At 61.4% G+C, this 13,199-nt stretch overlaps 2 protein-coding genes across 3 annotated transcripts; one reads left to right on the top strand and one right to left on the bottom strand.

The window, feature by feature from the left end:
- The first annotated feature begins 296 nt into the window (after positions 1 to 296).
- On the top strand, positions 297 to 5,923 carry ZBTB45 (zinc finger and BTB domain containing 45). Its single transcript, XM_054183628.1, has 3 exons — positions 297 to 368; positions 1,806 to 2,782; positions 4,993 to 5,923. The coding sequence occupies exons 2-3, from the start codon at positions 1,843 to 1,845 to the stop codon at positions 5,364 to 5,366; spliced, it is 1,314 nt and encodes a 437-aa protein (XP_054039603.1). The 5' UTR covers positions 297 to 368; positions 1,806 to 1,842; the 3' UTR covers positions 5,367 to 5,923.
- Positions 5,924 to 6,078: 155 nt separating this feature from the next.
- LOC128901556 (zinc finger protein 79-like) lies at positions 6,079 to 12,989 on the bottom strand. Of its 2 annotated transcripts, XM_054183636.1 has the most exons (5): positions 12,750 to 12,989; positions 12,070 to 12,152; positions 8,710 to 8,823; positions 7,534 to 7,591; positions 6,079 to 7,266 (listed from the first exon to the last, which is right to left on the bottom strand). In XM_054183636.1, exons 3-5 carry the CDS (start codon positions 8,779 to 8,781, stop codon positions 6,683 to 6,685), a joined length of 714 nt encoding a protein of 237 aa, XP_054039611.1. In that variant the 5' UTR covers positions 8,782 to 8,823; positions 12,070 to 12,152; positions 12,750 to 12,989; the 3' UTR covers positions 6,079 to 6,682. The 2 variants fall into 2 exon arrangements, with proteins under 2 accessions (XP_054039611.1, XP_054039610.1); XM_054183635.1 differs by lacking the exon at positions 12,750 to 12,989 and having other exon boundaries at positions 12,070 to 12,615.
- Positions 12,990 to 13,199: the final 210 nt, after the last annotated feature.

The following is a 13,199-nucleotide window of genomic DNA, read 5'->3' as shown; positions in this document are numbered from 1 at the left end:
CTATAGGGTGTTGTGGCACCCTGGGGGTCCCTATGGCATTCCCTGTGGGGGTCTATAGGGGCTCCCTATGGGGTCTATATGGCATTGTAACGCTATGGGGGTCGCTATGGGGGTCTATAGCGTCCCCCGGTCCTGCGAGGGGCGCCCTGAGGGTCCCCGCGGGGGCGGTGGCGGCTCCCGCCCCATCTCTATGGTGGGGGGGGGCGGGGGGTGTGTGTGTGCGGCTGGAGGACCCCGGCTCTATGGTCCTCGCTCAACTTCCGGTGCGGCCCCGGAAGTGACGCGCCGCTCCGGGGGCGGTTGCCGGAAGCGGCGGCGGCGGCGCTTCCGGGTGTGGCGGGGCCGGCGGCGGTTCCGGGTGCGCGGAGGTGAGTGAGGCCCCGCCCCCCGCCCCGCCCCCCCCGCACACCCGGGGCCCTTTGGGGGGGTGGGGGGTGGCCCCCGGGAGGGGGGTGACACACCCCGGTGACGTCCCGCCGGGTGTCCCCGGGCCCCTGCCGACGCCCTGCGAGGTGGCCCCGAGCCCCCCACGGGTGACGTCATCGGCGCCGTCCCCGCCACCCGCTGACGTCACGCGAGGTGTCCCCAACCTCTTGGTGGCTTCTCCACCCCACCTCGATGTCCCCAACCCTCGGTGACACCCCAAAGGGCGCACTCGGCCCCCGGTGATGTCACCTGAGGTGCCCCCAACCCCTGGTGACATCACAGAGAGTGTCCCCAACCCCTGGTGGCATCCCATAAGGTGTCCCCAGCCCTTGGTGACATCACACAGGGTGTCCCCAACCCCTGGTGACATCACACAGGGTGTCCCCAGTTCTCGGTGACATCCCATAAGGTGTCCCCAGCCCTTGGTGATGCCCTGGTGGCATCTCCAGACCACGTTGATATTGCCCACCCTATGGTGACATCCCATAAGGTGTCCCCAAGCCCTGGTGACATCACACAGCGTGTTGCCAACCCACGGTGACACCACATAGGGTGTCCCCAGGTCCTGGTCATTGCCCTGGTGGCATCTCCACCCCATGTTGATGTCCCCAGCTGTGTCCTTAACCCCCTGGTGATGTCCTCAGTGGTGTCCCCTGATCTTGGTGATACCCTGGTGGCATCTCCACCCCACATGGATGTCCCCAGCCCATGGTGACATCCCATAAGGTGTCCCCAGACCCTGGTGACACCCTCATCTCTTCTCCACCCCATGTTGATGTTCCCAGTCCCTGGTGACACAAGATGTCCCCAGCTTCTGGTGATCCCCTGGTGGCATCTCCACCCCACGTTGATGTCCCCAGCTGTGTCCTTAACGCCCCTGGTGATGCCCTCAGTGGCGTCCCATGAACCTGGTGATGCCCTGGTGGCTTCTCCACCCCCCGTTGATGTCGCCAGCCCCTGGTGACACCCCATAGGGTCTTCCCAGACCCCAGCAATGTCCCCTAAGGTGTGTCCACCACCTGTCAATGTCCCCAGCCATGTTATGATGCTGGTGACACCCTGATGTCTTCTCCTGTCTGTCCCCAGCTGCATCCTTAACCCCCTGGAGATGTCCTGCGGGGTGTCCCATGATCCTGGTGATGCCCTGGTGGCTTCTCCACCCCGTGTTGATGTCCCCAGCCCATGGTGACATCCCATAAGGTGTCTCCTCCACACCTTGCTGGTGTCCCCAGCTGTGTCCTTAACTCCCCCTAGTGATGCCCTCAGTGGTGTCCCATGATCCCGGTGATGCCCTGGTGGCTTCTCCACCCTGCGTTGATGTCCCCGGTCTGTGGTGACACTCCATACAATGTCCCCAAACTCTATTGCTCCTCCCTCAGGTGTCTCCAGACCTTGCTGTGGCCCCCGGTGGCCACCATGGCGGAGGCCGTCCACTACATCCATCTCCAGAACTTCAGCCGCTCCCTCCTGGAGACCCTCAATGGCCAACGCTTGGGTGGCCACTTCTGCGATGTGACCGTTCGCATCCGCGAGGCCACCTTACGCGCCCACCGCTGCGTCCTGGCCGCCGGCAGCCCCTTCTTCCACGACAAACTCCTTTTGGGTCACTCGGCCATTGAGGTGCCACCAGTTGTCCCCAGCGGCGCCGTGCGTCAGCTGGTGGAGTTCATGTACAGCGGTTGCTTGGTGGTGGCCCAGTCGGAAGCTCTCCAGATCCTCACCGCTGCCTCCATCCTCCAGATCAAAACCGTCATCGACGAGTGCACCCAGATCATCTCCCAGAGCCGTGGGCCCAAGGTCCTGCCCCCGGCCCCTCCCCGGCCCCGCCCTGACCCCGCTCCAGCCGACACCCGCCACAAGCCACCGCCGGAGCCCGACCTCCGCTTCGGCCAACTGGAACCGGCGCCCAGTTGCCACAGCCGGAAGCAACGGCAACCGCTGCGGCTCCAGCTGCCGGTCAAGGAGGAGGAAGAGGAAGAGGAGGAGGAGGAGGAGGGGACGTCCACCGCTGTCACCGGGGAGGAAGGCTTCGCCGCCCCGCCCTTTGTCACCGAGGAGCCACCATTCTTTGGGGATGTCTTCACCGACGCCTTCCTGCCCCCTTGGCCCGGCGAGGACACTGGGGGCTTGGAGACGCCGGGGCGGGCGCCGGCATTCGGGGCCAAGGTGACAACGGGTGGCTTCGTGCCACCACCACCGCTCTACGAGGCGGGCACGGAGGGTGGTGTCCCCTCGGTCCCCGAGGTGGCCCAGGCCGGTCCCTCGCGGTGTCCTGAGCCCTCCTACCAGTGCGGTCACTGCCAGAAGACCTTCAGCTCCCGCAAGAACTACACCAAACACATGTTCATCCACTCTGGTGAGGGGACACGGAGGGGACATGCATGGCGGAGGGGACACATGGTGGGGACACAGGGACCACCCAGCTCACATGGGTCCCTTGTGGGGACAGGGGAGGTGGGGACATGGAAGGGTGGGGAAATGTTGGGGGGACATGGAAGTGGGGACATGTGGGGACATTGGGACGGGGATGGTGATGGCGGTGACATGTGGAGGGTTGGGGGCCCGTGTCACTCCATGTCAATCCACGTTGACACGCGTTGCTCTGGGTTGGTCCGTGTTGACACGCGTTGCTCCACGTGATCAGTGTTGACCTGTGTCACTCTGTGGTGACCCGTGTCACTGTGTGGTGACCCACATCACTCTGTTGACCTGTGTTCATCAAGTGTTGACCCATGTCATTCTGGTCAATCCGTACTGACACGTGTTGCTCTGTGTTGGTCCGTGTTGACACGCGTTGCTCCATGTGATCAGTGTTGACCCATGTCACTCTGTGTTGACCCATGTTGATCGAGTGTTGACCTGAGTTGACCCATGTCACTCCTTGTCAAACCATGTTGACACATGTTGCTCTGTGTTGACCCATGTTGACACGTGTTGCTCCATGTGATCAGTGTCACTCTGTGTTGCCTCACATTGACCCATGTCACTACGTGGTGACTCACGTCAGTCTGTGGTGACCCATCTTGATCTAGCGTTGATCTATGTGTTGCCCCTCGTTGATCTGTGTTGCCTCGTGTTGACCCACGTTGACCTGCGCTGACCAATGTTGACCTGTGTTGATCCATGTTGACCCATGTTGATCAGTGTTGACCCATGTCACTCCGTGTTGCTCCATTTTGACCCATGTAGACCTGTGTTGATCCATGTTGTCCCGTGTTACTCTCTGTTGACCCATGTTGAGCCAGTGTTGACCCATTTTGACCCGTGTTGACTCATGCTGATCCGTGTCGCTTTCTTAATCCGGTGACCCATGTTGGTCCGTGTTGCTCCATGTTGACCTGTGTTGATCTGCTGACCCATGTTGACCTGTGCCGACCGACGTTGATCCACGTTCACCTGTGGAACCATGTTGACCCATGTTGATCTGCATTGACCCATGCTGCTCTGTGTTGCTCCATTCTGATCCATGTTAATCCATGTTCACCTGTGGATCCCTTTGACCCATGTTGGTCCATGTTCACCCATGTTGCTCCATGTTACCTGTGTTGACCCATGATGACCTGTGTTGCTCCATGTTGACCTGTGTTGACCCTCATCGATGCATGTCACTCCCTTTTGACCCATGTTGATCCATTGACTTGTGTTGATCTGTGTTGTCTCACGTTGACCCGTGTCACTCCGTGTTGACCTGTGTTGTCTCACGTTGACCCGTGTCACTCCGTGTTGACCTGTGCTGGCCCATGTCGACCCATTAACTTGTGTTGCTTCGTGTTCATCCATGTTGACCTATATTGATCCATGTTGGCCCACGTTGGTCCATATTGACCTGTATTGAACCGTGTTGACCCATGTCAACCTGTGTTGCCCCGTGTTGCCCTGTATTGATCCATGTTGACTCATGTTGACCCCTGTCAACCCGTGTTGCTTCACGTTGCTCCATGTTGACCTGAATTAATCCATGTTGACCCACGCTGATCCGTGTTGACCTGTATCGATCCGTGTTGACCTGTATCGGTCCATTTTGACCCATATCAACCTGTGTTGCTTCATGTTGCTTCGTCTTGACTTGTACTGATCCATGTTGACCCGTGTCAGCCTGTGTTACTCCATTTTGACCCATATTGACCTATGTTGACTCATGCTGATCCATGTTGACCTGTACCGATCCATGTTGACCTGTATTGCTCCATGTTGACCCATGCTGATCCGTGTTGACCTGTATCGATCCATGTTGACCCATATCAACCTGTGTTGCTTCATGTTGCTCCGTCTTGACTTGTACTGATCCATGTTGACCCATGTCAGCCTGTGTTGCTCCATGTTGACCTGTATTGACCTATGTTGACTCATGCTGATCCATGTTGACCTGTATTGCTCCATGTTGACGCACGCTGATCCGTGTTGACCTGTATCAATCCATGTTGTCCCACATTGGGCCGTGTTGACCTGCGTTGATCCGTGTTGACCCGTATTGATCCATGCTGACCCGCGTTGATCTGTCTTGACCTGTATTGATCCATGCTGACCCATATTGATCCATGTTGACTCACGGTTGTCTCTCTGTAGGCGAGAAGCCCCACCAGTGCTCTATCTGCTGGCGCTCCTTCTCTCTCCGTGACTACCTGCTGAAGCACATGGTGACCCACACGGGTGTCCGCGCCTTCCAGTGTGGCGTCTGCTGCAAACGCTTCACCCAGAAGAGCTCCCTCAACGTCCACATGCGCACCCACCGCCCCGAGCGCTTCCAGTGCCGCCTCTGCACCAAGGGCTTCTCCCACCGCACCCTCCTCGAGCGTCATGCCGCTGCCACCCACCCTGTGCCACCACCGGGGCCACTGCCGGGGCCGCCACCGCCGCCACCACCACCACCACCTGAAGCCGGGCTGGCAACGTGGCCAGGAGCTGAGGCTGCGGGTGCCGGCCCTGCTCACACGGCGTGAGGGTGCCCCTAGGGGGGTCCCTGTCACCCTCAAATTGCCGCGGGGGTGGGTTTGGGGGCTCCCCCGTGCCCATGGATGAGCCCCTGGGGCTGTTTGAGCACCCCGGGGGGAAACCTGGAGGACTTTGACTCCACCCCAGCCATGGGTTCGATGCCCTGGATGGACAGATGGAAGGAGATAGGGTCTGTCCTGCTTGTCCCCTCCCGGTGACGTGGTTTTTGTCCCCCCAGACCGCGGTGGTGGGGGCAGTTCAACGGACTCGGTGGCACCGGTGGGCGGTGACAATCAACACGCGGGTTTAAGGATGGTTTTAGTGCCGTTATGGCGATTTTTTTCCCTAAAAATTCCCCCCCCTCCTCACTGCTTGCCCACGTGCCATCTCACTGACTGAATGGTGGGGGCCAACCGTGGGCACGTGGCCACCACGGAAGGGCCACAGTAGCTGTTGGACACATCATGGGACCTCCCTGAGTCTTTGTGATGACAGTGGGTGCCAATGGGACCAAACTATGTCCCCGTAGCCACCATTAAAGGGCTGCGGTAGCCATTGGCCATTTCATGGGAGCTCACCAAGTCTTTGTATTGACAATGGGCACTAGTGGAGCCAAACCACATCTCTGTGGCCACCACAGAAGGGCTGTAGTTGCCATTGGCCAAGTCACAGACCCCTCCCAAGTCCTTGATGGACACCAAAAAGGCCAAACAACATCACCATGGCTACTACAGAAGGGCTGTGGTAGCCATTGGCCACATCATGAGTCCTCCCCAAGTCTTTGTGTCCACATTTGTCCCCAGTCCCATGGCCTTTTGCCTACATGGGTTCCCCACAAGTCAACAATAGGCATTAATGGAGCCAAACCATGTCCCCAGGGCCACCACAGAAAGGTCATAGAGTCATTGGCCACATCATGGGTCTTCCCCAGGTTGTTTACATCGACGATGAGTGCCAGTGGGCCACACTACGTCCCCGTGGCCCCCACAGAAGGGCTGTAGAAGCCACTGACCATGTCATGGGTCCTCCATGAAGCCTCCTGTTGACAATGGCCACCAGCAGGGCAAACCATGTCCCCATGGCTACCACAGAATGACTATGCTATATTCCGCCATGAATCTTCCCGTTGACGATGGCCACCAGCAGGGCAAACCATGTCCCTGTGGCCACCACAGAAGAGCTGTAGCAGCCACTGACCACATCACGGGTCCTCTATGAATCTTCCTGTTGACAATGGCTACCAGCAGGGCAAGCCGCGTCTCCAGGGCCACCACAGACACCACCATCTGTTCTGTCACCTCCTCCCCTCACCTTGGGGAGCTGCTCAGAGCCCCCGCTGCACCGCCAGGGCTGGCCGGGGCCCTCGCTCAGCCGCGTGGAGGCGCCGGTGCCGAGCGAGGTGGGAACCGCGACTGAAGGTCTTGGTGCAGTCAGGACAGCGGTAGGGCTTCTCGCCAGTGTGGGTGCGTTGGTGCTCCAGGAGATGGGCGCTCTCGCCGAAGCGTTTGCCGCACTGGCCGCACTGGAAGGGCTTCTGGCCGCTGTGGAGACGGCGGTGGCGGTTGAGGTTGGAGCTCCAGCCGAAACGTTTGCCGCAAGCACCGCACTGGTAGGGTTTCTCGCTGGTGTGAGTGCGCTGGTGCTGCAGGAGGTTGGAGTTTTGGGTGAAGCTCTTGGCGCAGGCCCCACACTTGTAGGGCTTCTCGCCTGTGTGGGTGCCCAAGTGTCGCATCAGGTGCGAGCTCTGCCCAAAGGCCTTGCCGCATTCGGTGCACTTGTAGGGTTTCCGGGTACCTGCGGGGGACGTGGGGGGCAGCCCCCAGGGCCAGCCCAGCCCGGGTGACGGGGGCAGTGGTGGTGACGTCACCAGGCTCTCAGAAGTGTCCGTCTCTGGGGACTTCACGGTGCCTGTGGGGACACGGAGACAGGCGTTGCCCTGGAGATCCCTCCCTGAGCTTCCTAATTGCCCCCCAGTATCCCAGCTTGATCCCTGGAATTTCCAAATTGCCCCTCAGCTCTCAAATCACCCCCTCACTGCCCAACCCCCCCTGCCCCCGATCTCCCAAATTGCCTCCCAAGCCACCTGGTGCCCTCTCAGACCCAAATCCCATGATGCTTTGTGGTGCCCCCCCCCCCCCCCCCCCCCCCCGGTACCCCCTCCCCGGCTGGGCTCACCTCCGTGGGCACTGGGTAACGTCCCGCTGTCCCCATCACCAGGCGGCTCCTCCATGGCCTGTGGGAGACACGGGGTGGGGGGTGTGAAAAACATGGGGTGGGGGATAAGCACCCACCTACACACCCCTAAAGAGGACCCAGGCGTCCAGGGTGCAGGGCAGGGTGGGGGGCACCCTCTGCCAGGGCTGGAGAGACTGGGGGGAGCCCTGGGTGGGCTGGTGGGGGGGGGACTGGGAAGACTGGGGGGGTGGATAAAGGTGGAGGTGGGACGGGGCGGGGGGGGGCACCGAGGGTGAAGGGTGGGCAAAGGGGGTCAGCGTGGAGGAGGGGGAGCGAGGTGGCATCGGGGGCTCCATGCGGGGGTGTCCCGGCGCCAGGGGGAGCCCAGAAAGGGGAAGGGCACCGGGGACAGGGCGGCACCGGGACTTGGAGGGAGGGGGGTGGCAGCGGCGAGGGGCAGGGGGGTTCCGGTGTCCGTCCCCCCCCCCCCACCTCACCGGAGCACCGCAGAACCACCACCGCCCCCGGAAGCGCTCGGGGACCGCCAGGGGCCGCTCTGTGCCGCTCGGAGGACCGCGACTCGATGGTGCCCCCCCCCCCCCCCCCCCCCCCCCCATACACCCGCGGCGGGGGGACACACTTTTCCCCATTTCAGCAGGTTTTTGCCTCAGTTTGGGGCCTCATCCTGTGTCCCCCTCCCCCGAGGAAGGGAGGGGTGGAGTTAAGGGGACAGGGAAAGGGGAGCTCCAGGTCCCAGGGGCTGCAGGGTGGGGAGGCAGAGGTGAATTTGGGGACACAGATGGGGGGCAGAGCTGAATTCAGGGGTCCCCAAGGTGACTCGTGTCCCCATCGGTGGGTGACAAGGGTGGAGTGCTGGCAGTGGCTCCCTGACGTCCCCATGGCAACGTGCAGAGCTAAGGTCATTCCCGATGTCTGGATTTTGGGGTCCTTTGGGGCTCGTGATGACGGATTGGGTGACATTTAGCACCCTTTTTAATGTCCCCAAGGGCTACTTGTGTCCCCACCAGTGGGTGACAAGGCCGGAGCGCTGGCAGTGGCTTCCCGATGTCCCCATGGTGACGGGCAGACCTAAGGCCATTCCCGATGTCCCTGTTTCAGGGTCCTTTGGGGGTCCTGGTGATGGATTTGGTGACACCCGGTGCACAAAGGTCTTACCACAGTCCCCGCAGCGGTGGCACTCCGGTGACGGCGGGGAGGTGGGGACACCTGGCTGGTGGCAGGTGGCATCGGGGAGTGGTAGCACCAGGGGTGGTTGCAGGGGGGTGGGGGCTGTGGAGAGAGGGGAGAGTGAGGGGGCGGCAGGGTGTGGGGACACTGGGGACATGTGGAGGGACATGGGGGACACAGAGGGACACACCGTGTGACATAGGGGACACACAGAGGGAAATGCTGTGTGACATGGGGGACACGTGGTGTGACATGGGGGACAGAGGAACACACTGTGGGACACGGGGGACATGTGGAGGGACATGGAGGACATGAGGAGGGACATGGGGGACAGGCAGTGTGACATGGGGACACAGAGGGACACGTGGTATGACATGGGGGACATGTGGAGGGACATGGGGGACATGAGGAGGGACATGGGGGACAGGCAGTGTGACATGGGGGACACAGAGGGACACGTGGTATGACATGGGGGACATGTGGAGGGACATGGGGGACATGCAGAGGGACACATGGAGGGACATGGCAGACAGGGAGGGACATGGGGGACACAGAGGGACATGCAGTGTGACGTGGGGGACATGCGGAGGGACATGGAGGACATGTGGAGGGACACGCGGTGTGATGTGGGACACACAAAAGGACATGAGGGACATGCAGAGGGACACGGGGGACATTCAAGAGTGACATGGGGACGTAGGGGGACCCGTGGTGTGATATGGGGGACACATGAAGGGGCATGGGGGGCATGTGGCGTGACATGGGGACATGGGAGGACATGCAGTGTGACATGGGGGACACGTGGAGGGACATAAGGGATACATGGAGGGACATGCGATGTGACACGAGGGACATGCGGAGGGACACAAGGACACGGGGACATTGGAAGTGACACAGAGACCCATGCGGAGTGACATGGGGGGACGTTTGGAGTGAGATGAGGACGGGGGGGACACATGGAGGGACATGGGGGGACATGTGAAGGGACATGTGGAAGCACATAGTGGGGACACAAAGGGACACCAGGGGATGTGAAGGGATCTGGGGACACACAGAGAGATGTAGTGGGGACACGGGGGGGTCCTGGGGGACACTGAGGGACACGGGGGCACATTGAGGGGGACCCGAGGACCTGCAGGGGACATGGAGGGGACCCAGGGGACATTGAGGGACCTGGGGACATGGAGGGGGACAGGAGGGGACTCAGGAGGGTGCAGGGGGACATGGGGGACACAGAGGGACCCGAGGGGACACAGGGGGACATGGGGGGACACGAGGTGACACAGGGGGACATGGGTGCTCACCGGGGGGTACGTGGGGGGGACATTGCCCCTGGGGCGACCAGCGCCCAGGGGCCCTCGGCCAGGAACATGGTGCCTGAGGGGACAGGGACACCACTGTCAGCCAGTGCTCCCAGTAACTCCCAGTGCCCTCCCACTAACACCCCCAGTAACACCCAGTGCCCTCCCAGTAAACCTCAGTGCTCTCCCAGTGCATTCTGTGGCTCCCCATAGCGTTCCCAGTAACCACCAGTGCCTCCCAAGAGCTCCAAGTAACATCCCAGTGATCCTGGTTTCCCCCAGCCGACCTTCCCAGTAATAACTCAGTTCTGGGGCTCCTACTGCTCCCAGTAACCCTCCCAGCACCCCCAGTAACACCCAGTAATCCCAATAACCTCCCCAGTGCTCCCAGCTCTGCTCCCCAGCACTCCCAGTAACCTCCTGGTGGCCCCCAACGTCCATCCCACCAGCCTTCCCAGATCTCCCAGTGCCTCCCCAGCACTTCCAGTCCCCATTTAGTGCTCCCAGTTCTGTCCCCCAGCTCTCCCAGTCCCTCCCCAGCACTGCCAGTAACCCCCTGCTGCCCCCCCACGTCCACTCCAACAACCTCGCCGGCACTCCCCACTTAGGGCTCCCAGTCCCTCCCCAGTGCTCCCAGTTCTGCCCCCCGTCAATCCCAGTCCCCCTCAGTACTCTCAGTAACCCCCTGGTGCCCCCTCAGTCCAACCCCCCAGCCCCCTCCGTCCCCACTTAGTGTTCCCAGCTACCCCCCAGTGCTCCCAGTAATTCCCTGGTGCCCCGCCATGCCCACTCCCCAGCCTCCCCAGCACTCCCAGTCCTTCCACAGTGCTCCCAGTCCCCACTTAGTGCTCCCAGTCCCGCCATCCAGCACTTCCAGTAACCCCATGGTGCGCCGCCATGTCCACCCCCCCAGCCTCCCCAGCACTCCCAGTCCCTCCCCAGTGCTCCCAGTTCCTCCTCATCGCTCCCAGGACCTTGGGCGGGCTCTACCCTGAGCCAGGCCAAGCTGGTGGCAGCGGTGGAAAAGGAGGGGGTGGAGTGGACCTGCCCCACTCATGCTGGGGGCCCTGTCACAGGTGTTCCCACCCCATGCCAGCACCTGAAGGACACACAGGGGGTAAATGTCCCCCTCCCTGGGATGTATCACCAACCCAGGGTGTCCCCACCCCAGGGTGGGAGATGATGTGGTGGCTCAGCACCCATAAGTGTCCCCCTCATCCTCCCCCAGTAGCTCCCAGTTGGGTGTCACATCCTCGTTGGTGTGCAGTGGGGACACCCATGGGTGACACAGGAGCCGGGGAGACTTGGGGGGTCCCACTGGGCCCCCACAGTGGGGAGAGGGAGACCCCCCTCCCTCTGTGAACTGGGAATGGAGCAGGGAGACCCCAAACTGGGAGAGGGGCTCCCAAACTGGGAACAGAGGGGGTGTGAAATGGGACACACACACCCCCCGCCCCGAACTAGCAGTGGGAACCCCCCTCAAACTGAGAATGGGGGAGGGGGTGTGTGGCCATCCCCCCGAAACTGGGAATAGGGGAGGGAGATAAACCTGCAAACTGGGAATTGGGGAATGGGAATCCCACCCCCCCAAACTGGGAATGGGTGAGAGGATTAAATCACTCTAACTGGGAACAGGGAACTGGGAATTGCCCCCAAACTGGGAATGGGGGAGGGGAATAGACCTCCCCCCAAAAATGGCAAGAGGAGGCTGGCTGGGGGGAACACCCCAAACTGGGAATGGGGGAGGGGAGAAGGACTCTAACTGATTTTAGGGTGCAAAACCCCCTTGAGTTTTGGGGGTCCCCCCCCAATCCCTCTGGCTGATCATTAAAACAGACCAAAATTTGGGTGCTTTTGGGGGGGATAGGAGACATTTACCCCCATGGATAGTGAGGGTAGCCCCAGTTTGGTCCAGTTTGCCCTCAATCTGCTGCACTGCTCGCCCCCAAACACCTGTACAACCCCCCCAGCAACTTTCACCCAGCACCGGCTTCAAATCATCCCCTTGAACGGCAAGATGAAGTATTTTTAAGGTGTTTTTACTCACTTGCACATGGCTCTGAGGACCTCAAAGTCCCTTTGGAGACCCTCAGGCTTCTCCTCTGGGGGTGAAACCGGGCATTAAACCGCCTGAGAAGCAAAAACATGGGGCAGAGAGTGAGATGGGGGTGTGGAGGGAAGCACAGAAGGTTTGGGGGTAGCGCGGGGGGGTGGTGGGATGGGGTCATCGGGGTAGGACGGGGGGAGCTGAGGGGCTGGCCAGGCACGGTCGAGGGCTAGCTTCGAGGGAGGGCGGTGATTTCGGAGTGACACCAGGGACTTGAACCCAGGCCCGGCTCGCACCACAAGCCAAGGGCAGGTTCGAGCCCACAGCTAGCCCACAGCCAGCTTGTAGCCAAGGCCTCGACCCAGGCCCAAGACCCAGGCCCAAGGCCAGCCTAGAGACGGGGCTGAGCTCCAGCCCCACGCTGACAGCCAAGCCTTGCCCCGTCTGGAACCACATCCAGGCCTAGCCCGAAGTCCCATCTAGAACCAGCCCGAGGCCCCAACAGGCCCTGCCCGAGGCCCTGTCCAGGCCTTGCCCCAGGCCCACCCAGCCCTGGGCCGCCATCGACACCTAGTCGCATCATTCCCCCATCCCAGCCTTGCCCCTTCGCCTCGGGCAGACCCCGTCGGGACAGAGCCGCCTCCATCCCCCCCGCTTCCCCCGTCCCACCGCGGCCGAACCGGAGTGACTCCGGACCGGCTCTAGGGATGCTGAAGTACTCGCAAAGCTGATTGGTTCGCTCAGCTGTCGGTCAGGGACTCCGCCCCGCCTCTCCGATGAATGCGGGCGCCTATTGGCTGAGCGCAACGTTTATCTTGAAAGACACCGCCTCTCCCGAGGTGAATCGAGCTCTGGTTGGTCCAGGGCCTGCCCGCCGTTTTGGCTGGAAGACAACATTCGCCCTCCCAGCCGGAGGGGGCGGAGCACTTGGAAGAAGCGGATTATCCCTATGTGCTGTCAGTCTGCGCTCTCCAGATGTCTATTGGCTAAATGAGGTGTGGCCTCCACCCACTGAGCGCGCTGATTGGCCCGGTCCCTTTAACTCCGCCTCCGCGCTCCTTACGTAGCGACTCCTTCCCGCCTCTCTCCCACCCGCCGCTCCCATTGGTTGCCCTTCCCGTCAATCTCGG

The sequence above is a fragment of the Rissa tridactyla genome, chromosome 26, assembly GCF_028500815.1.
Source record: "Rissa tridactyla isolate bRisTri1 chromosome 26, bRisTri1.patW.cur.20221130, whole genome shotgun sequence".
NCBI classification, from domain to species: Eukaryota; Metazoa; Chordata; class Aves; order Charadriiformes; family Laridae; genus Rissa; species Rissa tridactyla.
Note: the sequence above shows the minus strand (reverse complement) of the source record. Positions and strands in the feature narration are given on the sequence as shown.